This window comes from Xiphophorus couchianus, chromosome 14 (genome assembly GCF_001444195.1).
Source record: "Xiphophorus couchianus chromosome 14, X_couchianus-1.0, whole genome shotgun sequence".
In the NCBI taxonomy this organism is placed as follows: domain Eukaryota; kingdom Metazoa; phylum Chordata; class Actinopteri; order Cyprinodontiformes; family Poeciliidae; genus Xiphophorus; species Xiphophorus couchianus.
The window spans coordinates 2,960,998-2,977,434 of record NC_040241.1 but is presented as its reverse complement, the minus strand read 5'-3'; the positions used below and the strand labels follow the sequence as shown (position 1 = coordinate 2,977,434).

At 40.9% G+C, this 16,437-nt stretch overlaps 2 protein-coding genes across 6 annotated transcripts in view; both read left to right on the top strand.

The window, feature by feature from the left end:
- Window positions 1-875: 875 nt before the first annotated feature.
- On the top strand, window positions 876-6,315 carry haus4 (HAUS augmin-like complex, subunit 4). 2 transcript variants are annotated; one of them, XM_028037264.1, is made up of 9 exons: window positions 879-1,106; window positions 1,321-1,460; window positions 2,277-2,408; window positions 2,554-2,694; window positions 2,772-2,868; window positions 3,242-3,387; window positions 5,378-5,508; window positions 5,611-5,679; window positions 5,808-6,315. In XM_028037264.1, exons 1-9 carry the CDS (start codon window positions 1,040-1,042, stop codon window positions 5,992-5,994), a joined length of 1,110 nt encoding a protein of 369 aa, XP_027893065.1. In that variant the 5' UTR covers window positions 879-1,039; the 3' UTR covers window positions 5,995-6,315. The 2 variants fall into 2 exon arrangements, with proteins under 2 accessions (XP_027893066.1, XP_027893065.1); XM_028037265.1 differs by lacking the exons at window positions 5,611-5,679; window positions 5,808-6,315 and having other exon boundaries at window positions 876-1,106; window positions 2,539-2,694; window positions 5,378-5,512.
- A 1,146-nt stretch (window positions 6,316-7,461) lies between these two features.
- The window catches only part of dock11 (dedicator of cytokinesis 11), a 77,636-nt gene continuing 68,660 nt past the window's right edge, over window positions 7,462-16,437 (top strand). For 2 of the 4 annotated variants that reach the window (XM_028038315.1, XM_028038314.1), the window contains exon 1: window positions 7,466-7,820. In XM_028038315.1, coding sequence (XP_027894116.1) covers window positions 7,716-7,820 — 105 coding nt within the window. In that variant the 5' untranslated portion in view covers window positions 7,466-7,715. Of the gene's footprint in view, window positions 7,821-16,437 lie in introns of all 4 variants that reach the window. The other 2 variants (XR_003598145.1, XM_028038316.1) reach the window with 2 other exon arrangements.

Below are 16,437 nucleotides of genomic sequence, written 5' to 3'. Positions count from 1 at the left end.
TGATCTTTTCCATTCTACAAACCTGTAAAATGGCCCACAGATTATCTGTGTAGTTGTCTTTCTCGCTTAGATGAAGACACTGGGAGCTACTGCTATCAACTCAGTTACTCTCAGATGCACTTCTGCATTAAAGTCACAATTCTGAGAAAAAAAAGTCTGAATTCTGAGATTAATATCGCAAGTCCTAGTTTTAGAGGCCCTAAAGGGCGGGGGTGGGGGGGCGTGTCCTGCCCCATGTGGAGGAGTTCAAGTATCTCGGGATCTTGATATTGTACTAATTTGTTGAATTTTTAAAACAGGAAAATCTAACTAAATAAATAAATAAAATAAAATACAAATCGGGCTTGTTTCATCAGTGATTTTTTTCATTATTACAGTTTGACCGCAGGTTCCTGTTTTGCAAAACATGAAAATACACAAATATCCAACATCACGTCAATTCAAATCAATACACACTGTAACAACACAGACATGCCCACTTACAGACTAGTAAAAGCAGGATTACACGATGGTTATAGTAGAAGATGGGACTTTAATCTCACGATTCTGACTTTAATTTAATTCCGATTAAAGTCAAAATGACCTTCTTACTTCAAATTCTGAACAAAAGGCTCTAAAAAAAAACAAAGTCAGCATTTTGAGAAAAACGTCAGAGGGTGTGTCCTCTTCCGTAGCACGTCATATTATAGCCATAGCAAATATTCCTGTCTACGATTATAGCTACCATATACATGAATAACTAGTAATTTCTACGACAACTGCGATCAAAAGTCTTAACTAATAATGATTTCTGTGATTTGAACACGCGCTCCCGGATATGACGTTCTTGAACCCGTGTTTACGCGCTGTGGCCACGTGGGACTAGTTAACCAATAGAATGACCCGATGTAGGCGCGCGCAACTTGAATCAGGAAGCACTCGTTGCATTGTGGCGTCGCTGGTTTTCTTTTGTTTCTCGTGGGAGAAACAACGTCAGAAGGTCAAACGGAATCTTTTGACACTATTAAGCTACAAAAGGGAAAACATCGAACAGAAGAAAATGTTCGTTGGGCTCGAGACAACGAACATTTTAGTGCTGGGGACGGGAGACAATTTGCATCAACAGGGTAAGAAAGGCTTTAGGTTGGCTTCAGTAGGACTCATTTGAAAAGTAATGCTTAGCGAGTCAACGTTTTGTTTTTAGATATTGCAATTTACCGACGTGTTCCAAACATTAAAAGTTAAATAACACGGGGAAATTTGCCGCTTGCGGTTTGTTTTTCCTCTAACATGTTACGGCGTCGATTTATTGAGGCGTTTCCTTTCAATCTTTCTACGAAGTTCTCGCTTCCTTACCGCTGTGTGACGTGACAGAGGAAGATTTGACCCAGAGTCCTCAGTTCTGTAAGCTCTTGGCCACTCTGACTCAGCATGTGGACAGAAGTGGACTCACTGTCCCACTTAAAGCAGACCTGGACAGGGTAAGGTAACCTGGATGTTTTCACGTTCTTGAATACATTTGTAACCGTATCTTTAAATGCGCAGTATAAAAAAAGAACAACATCCTTTTTCCCTCAGTTTGAGATCAAATTAGACAACAAATCTTTACGTTTGCTTGATGCCAGATTGATCTAATTCTTTTTTGAATATATATATTGTTACTTTTGGAAATCCCAAATGATGTTATAATTACTTGGTAAACCTCGAATTCACAGCATTTGATTACACCATCATATGACATAAATTGTGTTATATGGTGGAAGTAGCATCATGCTGCCAGGATGTTTTGATGCAGAAGATACTGGTGCACATAACCCTGTGAGAAAATATTGAATCAATATTTTTTTTTTAAACTTTCAGACTTCAGAAAATAAAACTTTAGGCACAAAGGAGAAATCCAAATAGACCATTAAGAGCAATTTGGGCCAAAGGGAGATAATCTGTCTTATATTATACTCTCATGACACAGTAACAGTTTTAAAAAATATGTGAAAAATATATTGTTCATAAAAGTTACACACTGCAGCTTTAACGCAGTTGACTTTTTTTTTAACCACAATTTATATTATTAATGCAACCATCCCTTATATTAAATTATATTGCATATTTTCATAATATGCAATATAATTTACAATACAAACTAGCGATACAAACTAGCTAATAACTGTACCTTGGTTTTACGAGCTGAGTATTTAATGAGTCAATTACCAGGTTGTGAAACACTGACCTCTACTGGCACACAGGAAGAAGTGCAGAAACATTGAGGGTTTAGGTGGGTGTGTTGTGTCTGTGTGTAGGCTGAGCAGAAGCTGCAGAGACAGAAGCGCCAGTGGCTGTGCTCTGAGAGCCTCCACAGAGGGCTGCAGGAAATGATCCAGGAGTTCTACGTCCGGAAGCACAACTCCACCGTCCCCCCTGACCAGAACATGGTAGATCCCACTAACTTCTCTGGAGTAAATTTGGATTTTAAAACTTTACCATCATTGTTTCAACGTAGTACAAACAAAACCTGAAATAAATGAATGGAGTTATTGGATTATACTTGAATATGTTGCTAAGGAGCCTTTGCTACAGTTCTATGAAACAATGGAGAGGTGTCTGCGTGTGACTCAGTGTTCCAAGCAGCTAGATCCCAGCAGCACCACAAGCCAGGACAAGCCGTCCGTTCTGGGCCTAACACCCCAACAAGTTCTCCAGCTCCTGCCTTCAGAAAAGGTACATTCCTGGAAAAAGCAGATTTTCCAAAAGTCTGACTGTAGATTGTTTCCCTGACTCTACTCTATCTTCCACAGGATGTCCAACAAATGAAACAGGCTCTTCCCAGACAGCTGGAGAGACGTCTGAAGGAGAAGTGTCTGAGCCTCGTCTCTTATTATCAGCCCGAATGGGGTAATTGTCCATCCACTGAGCATATAACGACAATTTTGATTTCGATTTGACACACGAGAGTCACATTATCAGCAACCGGATGTCACCTCTGACACAAACCAGATGTCAGGAAGTAGTTGGAGGACAATGGCGCAGCATTTTTTTTTTAAATAACTTATTGCACGAACAAACTTATGGCGTGATTGTAATTGCTTTTCTTACTTAATGGAAATACCTCAATTGCAAAATTGTGTTTTTCGACATTACCAGAATATTGACAAAGTCTTCATTACATTTGTAGTGGAAACGCAGCTAATGCTACATTCACTTTTAGTATCTTTAGCAGGCTTCGTTGTCGTGCGCTCACTCCCATGTCCTCTGTACTGTCTTCTAGAGAATGAGAGTGAGGGTCTGAAGACCAACAAGCTGTCTCATCTGTCCATCCTGCTGGACAAAGACAAGAAAAGAACAGAGCAGCTGAAGGAGACGTGTCGAGAAAACACTGTCCTGTTGCAAAGACAAACCCAGCTCTACCTCTCCGTAAGAAAATGTAGTTCACTCTATGCTTACATTGTTTTTTAAAAAGCATTCATGGTGCAAACAGCCAGCGTGGATGCGAGGAACATCCGGAGAAAAAGGCGCAAATTAACATCAAAGTATTTGAGAAGAATCAAGCGTGTATCTGTCTGCCTGGAACCCATTCAGATACAGGAACTAGTCAAGTTGTTTGTCACATTTCAACAGCAAGGCAGATCAAAGTGCTTCACATGATGAAAATGCAACACAATAAACAAACAGAAAAACTTTACACTGCGGTGGCAGAATAGAGAAAAGTGATTGAAAACTTGCAATCCAGACTAGAATTAACAATGTTCCGGTTATTAGTGATCAAAGGCAACTCTAAACAAATGGTATTTTAGGTTTTGATTTATAACACCTCTGAAGACATTTTTGCAGTAATTAATGTGACTAAACATAAATGCATAGATGAGTTTATTTAGATCTTGCCGAGACGTTAGTCGTGTAATCCTAGAAATGTTCTCGAGGTGGTAGAAGGCCGACTTTGCAAATGTCTTTATGTGTCCCTGAAGGTTCAGGTCAGAGTTCATCACTACACCCAGATTCCAGGCCCGATCTCTAGTTTCTGGCTGTAAGAACTGAAGCCTTGTTCCAATTCTTAATCCTAGAACTTGATCGTTCTTCTTTAGGTCCAAAAATAATGTCAGTCATGTTTCTAAGACTCTTGAAAGGAGCAGCAAGCGGCACTGGGAAAAAGTCTGCATATTTTGGAAAGCCAAATTGTTTTTTAAGGAGGACAATGCTCCACTGTGTGGCTTGCCTGTAAAGGCCTTAAAAGATGACAATATAATAACACTGCTTATTAACCCAACTGAGAACTTGCCAGACTTTCTTAATGGGAGATTTCCGGCGAAGGAAGACGCCTCTCTGAACAGTGCCTGCAGGCTGTGAGCTGCTATCATCAGCAGATCAGATTGTGAAGAAAATTCCTGTGACTGTAACTGAGTCCTGTGACTGCTACTTTGGTGGCAACTTTATTCATTTCTTTATATAATTTTGAAGTGTCAGAAATGTGTTTTTTTTTTTTCTCTTTTCTTTGAACAGATTAAAAATAAAAAGCTGCGCTTTAAAAATGCCAATAATTCTGAGCACACAGATTCTCGCCTAAGGAAGACACAACGTCAATTATTTCAGATTTTTATTAACAATTTGGATTGACAAAGAGGACTTTGGTAAAGACAATTATGAGAATGTGAATATAATAAAATAGCTCCACATCTTAAATTTTTTTTTTACCCCTCCAGGGGGTCTTTTGTGGGCTCTAGTGTCCCTTATATGACAGTAGGCTGACAGGAAACGGGGAAGGAGAGGGAGGAAGACATGCAGCAAATATCATCCGGTCCGGGAGTCGAACCCGGGACGGCCGCGTCGAGGACTCAAGGCCTCCAAATATGGGTCGCGCTAACCACAGCACGCCCCGCATCTTAGATTTTTACTTAAATAACAATTTTTTTTTCTGGGTAAGATAGATCTTCCTTAGCAATGAACAGTTCAGTGTTTCATGAAGCTTTTGTCACCCTGCCTGCAGTGAAGAAAACCTCGGTGAAAATGTTAATGTAACAATATGAGATATTTCTCTGATCTGACCAACATATTTGCAGAAGACCTTCATTATGTCATTAGGTTGAGCTGAATTCCAACCTTTGATGCCACAGAATGACTCTTTATAAACCTGAACCTCTTTATGATAAAGATCTCAATAAGCTTTTGAAATGATTCGTAATGAATCCGTGGCGACTGATGGTCCAATGAACATGTAAAGCACTCAGTTATCATAGTTTTGGCTCTTTTATAATTAGAAACCACAGGATTTTTGTTAACATTTCGCTTTGATTAAGGCTGAAAATAATACATTCTTTGACCAATTTATTCCATTATTCCACTGTAAATATTTCCCCATTATTATTATTATTTTTTTACAATTCTATTTTTTGTTTCCTTCACAAACCAGGAGCTGATTAAATGTATCCAGCTGCTCCAGACGCTCCTCTTGGATCACAGACTGAAGATCCAGACAGACCTGGACGGAAAGAAATTGGATTACTTTGAAGGCAAATGTGAACTAGTCTTGCAGAAGATAAAGTGAGGCTGCTTTGAGTTTTTCATTTACATATTCAAGAATTGTTTGGGTGGGACTCTTAGCCGTGTGTCGGATTTCTAAACATGTTTGTTCTTCCTTTGAAGAACTGAGATGGTGGAAATCCAGCTGGACACCTACTCTCATGACACAATTTCTGCTCACCGAAAAATAAGGCAAGAGGATTTTAGTCTCGTCTCTGCTCACCAAATGCTTGTTTTATTCCACTAGTTTTTGATAGAATCCGCGTATTTATCGAGTCTTATTTGCAAACTTAACGCTTTATGCCGTCTCACTGTTGCAGGGAGAAGCTGGAGAGCGAGCTGACGGCTTGTAAAGAAGAGAAGCAGGCGTTGGAGATGAAGCTGTCGTCGTTTGAGATCTTGGGGAAAGGGTTTGAGGCGCTGGCCGATGAGTACTGCAGATTACGGCAGGAGATAGACATGAAAAACTGGGCTCTGAAAGAACTGACCAAGTACAATGAAAAGTAGCTCCCGTGTGATATGAAACCGTCAGGACTCCCTTCTTTTTGAATTAAGCACTTCTACAGAAAGATAATGTGGCACTAGTCATAGAAAATGCTGTGGACATTTGGTTCATTGAATTTTTATTGTAGAATTCCTCCTATAACAAATCTTAGTTTAAATACTCAAATAAGATGAGCATCTATAGTCCATAACTACTGCAGTCCTACTTTACACCAACTAAAGTTTAAAGTTCTGTTCTGTAATTACATGCTGTTTTCTTGGAAGAGTATAACGTGTTGTGTGTGTGGTTCACATTGATGTATAATTAAACTGTTGTATATAGAATATTGTGATGTGTGTGATTTGATCTTGCTGAAGGCTTCATAGCTTTGTTGGAGAACATTAAAGAACAAACAACTTCATAAGGGCCGAGGAACACCGGCAAAAAGATCAAGAAATAAGTTCTGGCTTAGGTACTTCAACGTACTTTAATCTCATGTCAGTGATAAGTAGAACATCTGGCCTATAATTCTGTTCCATCGATGTCCTAATCAGAATTTCATTTAAAAAAAACAGGGCTAGCTCAAAATTTCCTCAACAGATCTTATTCACAGATCTTATCTACCTTTGCTAATGTCTGAAAACCAGCTACTGTCGACTTGCTCTGCTGTGAAATAGGTCTGACTAACCCTACCCTAACCCTAACCCTTTCAGTCAATGAAAATTGACTGAATTTTTGTTCAGTCAATGAATAAAAATTCATTGAATGAATTCATTTAAAAAAATTTATTTTTTAAAAATGAATCTTGCTTTTATTTGGGGGTAAACCAGAAATCTGTGAAGTCAGGTTTTGACTCCCAGTTGTTGACTACTAGCTTTTTCCCCCAACCTCATGGAACAGTTTTCAAGCACAGCTGAAACTTAAAACACTGCTCTGGATGTATGTTAGACTGTGATAGATCCCATCACATTCAAGTTGCAGAAGTGTAATTGTTTTATTTGAGTGTCTTTGTCAATATTTTATTGTGCGTCTTTGTTTCAGTGTTTCTGCTGTTTTATGTATGATGCCATTTATGGCAAAATCTATCTTGTAAAAGATGTATTTTGATCACAGTGGGGGAAACCTATTTAAATAAAGGTTATTATTTAAAGAATCTTAAAAGATAGGTTATTAAATAATATAACTAACACCGAACATCTGTAAATACTGTTGCAATTTTCAGTATCATCCACGAGATGGCAGTGTGTAATCATTTTTCATAGGTTTACCTTTTAATGATTGCGATTGCGGGGGAAATTGTACAACGAGGTGGTCGTTTAAAATTAGTATTATTTTTTTTTAAAGAATTCATATAAGTGAAACTCATAAATATAAGTTAAATATTTAATTTTCGCTTCGCTTCCCTCTCGCATTGACGATCTTCGGTAAGACCCTCTCGACACTGACAACCGGAAGTATGTAGTGAAACATCTCGAACCGTTAAACCCTCTCTGCTCTCATCACTACCGCCACCATCATCACCATCCCCATCATCAGCAGTAGCAGCAGTAGCAGCAGCAGCAGCCCCGCCTCAGGACGTGGACCGCTGGCCGGCTGGTTCCTCCCCGACTCAACCTCCCCCACATCTGGCGGGCTGTCAGCAGACTGAACTGCCGCTCCGTTCTTCCCGGCGCGGCATGCCCACATCCGCGCCGTCTCGCGCGACAAGAAGCAAGAGAAGCGGACTTGAACCGGAGCGCCTGCTATGTCTGAGGTGCGGAAATTCACAAAGAGGCTGAGCAAGCCGGGGACGGCCGCGGAAGTCAGGCAGAGCGTCTCGGAGGCAGTGAGGAGCACCGTGGACCTGGTGGTGAGCACTCCGCGCCCTCTAGCTTAGACGCGGGCAGAGACTGCAACTTCTCATTCCTTCCGCCCTCCATAGACTGCAAAATTAACTTGCCCAAATTTTCTTCCGCTATGCTTCCCCCCCCCCCTCCTTTTGCTCCCTCTCATTACTTTGTCTCCTTTCATTGATTCTGTCTTTAGACTGCATCCCGTGTCGCCTACTGAGGGGTTATGACTAAACCCCCTGATTCACCTGCGTGCTCAGCGGTCGCTCTTGAATTTGCTGCAGCGGTAGAGTGCTGCGACTTTGTCCCGAATCACGCGTGTCCCTCTCCCCTCCCCTGGCCACTCTAGCGGGGCTCCTTTTGTGTGCAGGCGGATGTGGAGCAGAGCCAGTTAAACAGCTGCAGCGTGGCTCCTTAGTTCCAGACAAACCAGGCTGGCATCCGTAGAGCTGCTGCATTGTGGTTGCCATGTGGATGAGCTGCACCGGTGGTGCCTTGATTCTGCTGAGGCAGCATTTAACTGTGTTTCATGACAGTAAATCGTTGCTGTGACATTTGTGTGGCAGGACTTGTGCACCAAGTGTTGTTTTTTGTTCACAACTGAAGCCATCTGTTAACACTTCCACTCCAATTGAGTCATTATGTGGCACAAACTGTTATCCGGACAGCTTTGACTTTCGGAGCTGTGTGGTTCTTAAGCTGTTGGCAGGAATTATCTGCAAGAATAATATGAAGGAAATTAGCTGAAATGTAGAGTTATAAGTCCAAGCAACCAATAAGATGACAAATTCAGACCTTGACATTTTAAGACCTCCCCTCGGAAACTGAATTGAGAAAAAAGTTTCATGTACCTGGTCAGGAACCTAACTGAACCTCAGTTAGGTTCAGTTAGAACCTGGTTAGGTTCCTGGACCTGGTCAGGAACCTAACCAGGTCCAGATAGCAAGACGGAAAATCTGTATCACAGGTTCACAATGTATCTGCATTTACATCAGTATCGGCTGATTTTATTTTAATTTTTTTTGTCAATGTATTGGCGTTGGTCTCATAAGTAAAACTGGGAATACAATGTTTATATCCATCTTGTTGGTGATTGCATAGGAAGAAGGTAAGAGGAGCCATGTGGTATTTGTTTGTTTGGTCATGTGACTGTGATAGTGATGCAGCAAAGGATTGTCTGGTGATTAAATGAAGTAGAGAAGCAATGTCAGCTGTGTGGTCGTTTTTTTCCCCCCTCTGTGGTGTTGAAATGGTAGCAGTGGTGCCCAAAGTCGGTCCTCGAGGGCCGACATCCTGCATGTTTTAGTTCTCTCCCTGGTGGTAGTAACAACCTTTTCAGCATGTCAGTCTTCTTCTTAGGCCTTCTATCAAGCCATCGTTGGATTCAGGTGCGTTAAACCAGGGAGAGAACTAAAACATGCAGGATGCCGGCCCTCGAGGACCGACTTTGGGCACCCCTGTATATATATGGGTAAATACTGGTTAACAGAAATATCGATGTCGAATAACGATATTGGCCCAAGTTTTCAAATCGGTGCATCTGAAATTGGAAATGCTGTAATCAGATAGAAATTGAGGAAAGTGCCAACCAGAGACTATGTTTTAAACGCATAACAGCCACGTGTGTGAGAAGGTTTGGTGAGAAAAGGCGGTTTCTCCCTCCTGAACGCCTGACCTCAGAGAACCTTCCTGCCGCTCTTCCCAACTTGCAACTTGGAAATGTTTGCTTGAAACGTCCAGGGCATTTGGGAAAAAGATGTTATCTTTCTTTTTTGTGACCATAACGAACAGACGTTTTTCTGTAGGATATAGAGTATGAAAGAGTGTTGTTTTTTTTTTGTTTTTTTTCATTCTGTCGCCAGACTCAGTGGTGACCCATTTTTGGTTTACTGATAGAATCCACCAGATTATTACTTACAATCTCCTGGTACCTGCAAGAATTCATGATGTCATGCACAGTAATAAGGTTCCCAGGGGCCACTAACTCATCGTTCCTTTGTTTCTGAGAAGAGTTTTTAGTTGAAAAGCTAAATCTAACATACTAGAACAGGCCTTTTCTTGTAATCACTCCCAATTACATGTATAGATAGATAGCATGTAGAGGTTATGGTGACCCAGCGGTTCCACTCTAAACAGAAAGTCTAGAGTTGCTCATTTAAAAACTGAACTTCATTCAATAAATGTAGTTAAACTAAAGGTTGGATCTTTTACATGGCTGCATTCAGCAGTATCTTTAGAGGTAACAACATTAGCTGTGCTCCGTGTTTGCAAGCCTGTAGTCTTATGATGATCATCTCCTGCAGTGTGACGCAGGAAGAACTCCCCAATGGAATAATCTTGTGATTAGGTTTGAGTTTCCTTAAACGGAGCTGGTGAAGTGAAAGATGTGTTTTTTTTGCGCTCCGCACCACGTGGGGTGGTGTGTGTACTTTCTGCTACCGGAGCAGGAGCGGGGACTGGACCGAAGACTTCACGGAGGAGAACAAACGGTGTTTTGTGGAGAGTGGATGTTCTGGGTTCCTCTCTCACATGGGGATTCCCTGAGGCATGCTGTGGCCATCCTTTCACTCTGTGACTGTCATTGTTGGTTCAGTCATTCCGGTCCTCCTGCATGTCTAGGAAGCTTTAGTTATGACTGAGTGCGCTGATTCTTAATGATAATCTCCCGTCAGGTTTATGTTTTTCTCTTGGACAGAATCAAACCTGTTCCTGGAAGTTTGACGGAAGTAAATCGTGGCGAATGTTGTTCTAGCCTTCTGTTCTTGTGCTTGAAACAAATATTCTTTTTGAAGGATCCTTCCTTTGGACATTTCTCTTTTTTTGACTTTTTTTTTCCTTCCTTGTATGAATTTCTTGAGTTATTAAGCCGTGGCACATTCTGAAGGCCAGTTAATTCTTCACGACTTTATTCGACTGAAAGTTTAGAAAACAACCAAATGAATTAGTGCTGTAGAATTTAGTCGAAAAAATTGAGTTTGGGGATCTTGAGTGTGCTAAACATTTTCAAAGTTAGCAAAAGTGCTAATTGAAAAGTTCACTTCGCTGTTAGCAGACTAGTGGAAGTGTGGCACACACACTTCATTCTCCTTTCTCTTCACAACCTTTGTAGTTTGTGGGTCTAATGTAACAAAATGTGAAAAATGTGTGTTAATAATGTTGCAAAGCACAGTAAATAAATAGGTGAGATCGTAAAACTGAGTACCTATCTATACATGTGTAAGGGGTAAAAAAAAAAAGTCTTGTTTCAGACTTCATTTTGCTCTAATCAAGTATCTTTGATCTCACCAATTAAGCTACACAAAGGCAAGCAGGTTACCATGGTGACGTTCACATCAGTCTCTCTGAACTTTAGCACTTTGGTCACTGCTTTCTCAGTCAGGTGTGAGCCTGGAGGGCAAAGTGCCTACAGGCTAAATGCTTCATTGAGGACAGAGAATGAATGCATTTGGAAAGTAAACTCCTTACATGCATTCAACTAAGATGTCCTTCCTGCATATTAATATGCTTAATGGAGAGTGGGACAGTGAGAGTGACTTCATTACCTCATGAAACATGATTGTTTAGATGTTGTGTAATATATTTAATGGAATTATAAATCAGCTGGTTTAACAAGTGTTCTTGAGGAGCAGGACTGACCATCATTCCAGCCTAAAGAGAAACGCTGTTAGAAACTTCAGGTTGGGTTTTCCTTCTATTGGTTTAAACATCACTCACCTCTTCCTGGTTCGTCTCCTCAGGAGAATGAATTCCTGCATCAACGCTTGTGTACCTTTTTCTACCACACTTCCCCCCCCCCCATTTTCAACTTTGAGGCTTCATCTTCTGTTGGAGGGTGTCAATGACTGATTGTCTGTTACATTAATTAGTTAGCATGTCATTAAATAAATGCAACTTTTGGATGATATTCTCATTTATTGAGCTGCGCCGGTCCATTCATTACCTGCTAAGAAGGTAAATTGACCAAGCAGGAAGCAGGGTTCAGCATATTGGGTATGGATTGATCACAGCAGGAGGTCTTGTGACTGAAACACTTAAACCTGTCGACACAAAAGTATCTACTAAAGTGATTTACTGCTGCATTGTACTAAGTAACTGCTACAGTGGAAGCATTGATCATGTTTGTTCCACATGTCTTATCCTTTGTGTTTTCAACCCAGAAACTACATTTCCCTATATTGAAAAGGAAAGCAAAAGACCAGGTGGGAAGAAGACGTTTGTTTGAAAAAGAACGGCCTCTGATTGGTTGATAAGTAACACTGTGAGCATAAGGCTAACAGAGCAGAGCAGAAGACTTTTCCCCCACAGTTAGTTAAGGATCCATCGTTCAGGCAGCACTCCCTCTTGAGTTCTGGGTCATGTTTGTCTTGACAGAGATCCACGACTCTGAATCATTTTGGAAACCGTCAAGGAAAAGAAGACTCCATCTAATCCTGTGGAAGATCAGCATCACCAATAAATCTTTCAGGTGTTCTTTTCAGCAGACACTTACAAAGTCTGACTTAAGCTGGGCTCTTTGTTATCAGTAAATACCAGACAGCAACACACAGGCAATTTGATGGTTCAGTCAAACCTGAAAACCCCCACCCTCCTCTGCTGTGTGTTTGTGGTCATGTTATTTCATTAAACTGAAAGGCTTTTTGGGAAACAGTCCAAAGGAATTCACTGTTAACATCTCCATGACGGAGAAGCACAAGCTGATCTGGTGCTCTGCCACAGTGTCACCCAGTCAGTGTTACAGAACTATCCAACGTAGTTTAATTTACATTTAATGCGTTTTACTCACTGCACTTACTTTCACTTTAAAGGTTCCTCCTTTGCTACTCTGTTGTTTTAATGCTGTTTTGTTCTTTTTCTAGACTTTTGTTCGTCATCTCTTTTTTTTCTTTTTTCTTTTTTAAAAAAAAATCTTTGTGTGTTTGGGAAATAATTCCCAAATCCCAGAGGAGTTGAAAAGGAGGCTTCATGAATGCAGAGCTGGACCAAAGAGCAGAGAGAGAAGGAGGAAATTCAGCAATTTTTTAAACTGATCATAGAGGGAATGGATCGTATCCCCAACTCCAGCATCCCAAATGGCTTTGGAAACCTATGGCCAGACAAGAGGATCAGCAGAGCTTTATCTAAGACATGATACTGTGGAGTATGAAATCTGCTGGCTGGATATTGAGTTTTAGCATGTCAATACAGTCATATATGACAGTCATGACACTCTCTTACATCAATAGTAGCTTTGTTTCCATAAACCTTTTTCATTCATTCCCCTTTTTTTGTTTTTTAAGTATCACTTTAGAAAAGGTTAATGAAAAATGATTCCTGAGGTGGTTTTTAAGTTTTCTGAACAAAGTTAATGCGCTATAAGGGGAGATGGAAACACATTTACCAAATAAGTTCTGACATGGCAAATATCTTGCAGTTGTCATGTTCTGACATGGTGTAATGTCAAAGTCTGAGGTAATCACGTAGCTCAGTTGATTCACTTCAAACCAGTAGATGAGAACATCTGCTGATTTATAGTTGACGCATTGAACTCGTGAAGTAATGTAGTGGTGTAGTAGTGTTGCCTGTATCACCGTGGATACACCTTGGCCACAGGTTGGCCGGATGGCAAACTGCAAATTCAATTCATTGCGCAGACTTTGAGGTCCGTACCTTTTTATCAACGATGGCAAAAAAGCCCAGACAGCGTCAACTGGACAAGGGAACCCACAACAAACAAATACACCTGGAGATTTTGGAGAAAATGGCCGCCCCAGCAACACACAGGCCCCTACGCAAAAAATACGTAGCGTCGACTACAGCTCCTGCTCATTCTTCTCCATGTTTCCTGCCAACATGGTGAGGAACCCACTGCTAATGGAGGCACACACAACCTGGCCATAACCGAACCAAACATTAACTGTCAAGAATGAGACTTGACAATGGAGAAGGGAAAATATATCTAGTTATCTGTTAGTAGTTTGTTCTAAAATAGACTGTAACTACTTCAAAGGTCAAAGGCCTAATTTTGCTCTTGTAATGAGCTGCACATGTGCTCAGCTCATTCAGACAGACTAGAGCGCTTAGCGGGGTCAGCTGCAGGACAGCACAGCCGCTTTACGCTCGACGTGAAGAAATAGCTTCGGTCATGTTGGAGTAGTTAGTGCCTTGCAGATGGAGAACTTAATGGGACACAGACATCTGGAAACAGCCTTGCTAACATCATCATCGCCGGAGGCGGGCTTGGCTTTGTGATCGGGTTTGAGTGTTCAGCTTCCAGATTTTAGAGAAGAAAGTGTGAGACACGCTGAGAGTTTGCATTGATTTCGATGGCTTTCACTGTTTGGTCACACCCAGCTTCTTTAAGCACGTTCCCTTTCTGTTTTGGTTTGTTTCAGTAACAACTGTGACTTCACCGCCTGGCAACGACTCCTCAGCTGCTCTACACCTCTGTGAAAGCAGAAGTTGCCCTTGTCTGCCTTTCCTTCTCTCTTTGCTGCTTCCTCCCCTCACCCCACGCCTCTCGGTGTTTTGTGCACCATGAGTGGCTCGAACTTGTAGCGCTGCGGTTGTTGCACATGACAGGAAGTACAGCTGCTGTCGGGCGCAGGAGAGTCACAGTCATGTGTAATGGTTTTTGCAGACTTGTAGGTGACTTCTGTTTGATTTGCTCGCAGTTGAGAAAAGAAGCAGCTTTGCTAGGTTAAATGCTCCTGTGGGCATCGGAGCGCTTCGGGTTTTAGTGGAAAAATCTGGAGAAAACATGAACATGGAACCGTTGTAGTTTTTAACCCAAATTACAGGTTAGAAAGCAACAAATGGCCACGCATGCCATCCAATATGGCCTGTGCACAGATTCCAATGTAGGAAGGGGCTTTTAGAAATATCTGAACAAATTCTGTGCAGCCAGCAACTGTTTATTTCCACTGCAGGAAGAGATTAAGCTGTTTTTAAGTTAATACAGAGAGGAAATAAATACATTTTACAAAAAAATGAAATAATACCTGTGAAAAATCCATTTCAGGTAATTTCAAGACTAAATCTTCAGTCCAAAAAAGGCCAGGGTGAATTGTATTCTGAGCTTTATGAATGAATAAATTAAATAGTTTGTGGAGAGCATCACTGATCACAATATGTCTGACTAGCTTGTTGGCTTCATGGTTACAAAGTTGTATTGGTTTTCTAGCAAGCCTATGCTGACCTGACATCTTTCTTTAGAATTTCTTTTAAAAAAAGTGAATGACAAAAAGGTTTCAGTGTTCTGTCATCGAACAGCAGCTATCACCAATAACTATTCAGAACATCACTTCAAGAAAACCAACCACAAACCCTTGAAGCACAATTCTGACTTTTCAACTGTTGTTTTTTTATTATGTCTTTTAGGATTGAACATTAACCTATTACAAGTGTATCCCGACTGTTGTGTTATTGGCTGATAAATGTAATGGTAAATATCACATTTTCAACTTGGACAATAATACAAAACCTGTGTGATCAACGTAGATTGATGCCACTCCTGTTAATAGTTCCACGTTGCTGAATGTAAGAGGTAAAAAGTTGTGGGACTGAGTATTGTGCCTTGGGGAACTCCATAATTTCATTTAGTGCATTTAGATTAGATATTTATATTTTGTTGACAAATTATTTAAAATGACATGTTATTACAACTAAAGAAGCGTACACTAGATGCCGATAAGTGAGTAATAAGTAAATAAGCCCAGATTTCCATAATTTTGGGAGATTGGCTGATACTCTTCCACTGATCATACTCTTCCTCTGCAAAGCTCTGAAAATCAGCCACTGTCCCCCTATGCTTACCATGAGAGAGATTTGACCAGCAGCTCTCTGTGTAAAAAAAGGTTAAACGTTACAAAAATTCAAAGGTGCATAGGCAGATATCATAGCGTGAGGCCAAATTGCAAGTGGAGGTTCGCACCCCCTCTCGTAGTTCAATGTGTCAACTATAAACCTAGCTTAATCCGCTTAATGGTCTTTAAAAAAACCCTATTTAAAATTTTTAAAAATGGGATTAGTCTGGCGGGAGGTTAAGTACAGCCTGGTGACCCTCCAGGCTGATAATGCACTGGTTTGTACAGTATAAATTAGATCTTTGAAGTTTCCTTGAAAGCAAAATTAATATCCTGTTCCATCTCATCCTTGTCTACACCATTGCTTTATTTCAGACTGTTTTAAGTCAATTCAGATATTTTCCCATCAATTTGTACAAAGTTTTCCAAACAGAAACTTTAATTTTGACTTATGACACTCAGTTTCATATAAGGGATTATCAACAGCTAATGCTGTCAGTGGTCAGTGTTTGTGGTGTGTCTTGGCTGGAGCCCCGATCCGCGGAAGGATACTAAACCAATTCCGCAGCAATAATGTGCCCATAGCTGCTGCCATCATTCTTAATTGAAACGTACTCCACACCCAAAACAGTGACAGAAAACCTCGATCAGCTAATTACCCAGTACAGACGCACATGCAGACATTTTCTCAAAGAGCTTTACAGTGAATGGGGGAGGGGGTGTGTGTGGCTGACTCTGAAATTAAAGCTCTACCTCTTAGCTGTGAGCTGCTTATATAGAAATATGATGGAGCACAAAGTGGAAAACAGGCGCAGTATTCTTCCTGCAGGGCACGCTGATCTCTCTGTGGGTCCAG

Coding starts and splice junctions, on each gene's coding strand:
- haus4 (XM_028037264.1), top strand. CDS start 1,040: ATGTTCGTTGGGCTCGAGACAACGAACATTTTAGTGCTGGGGACGGGA. Junction 1,461..2,276: donor TTAAAGCAGACCTGGACAGG/GTAAGGTAACCT, acceptor GTCTGTGTGTAG/GCTGAGCAGAAGCTGCAGAG. Junction 5,509..5,610: donor CTAGTCTTGCAGAAGATAAA/GTGAGGCTGCTT, acceptor CTTCCTTTGAAG/AACTGAGATGGTGGAAATCC.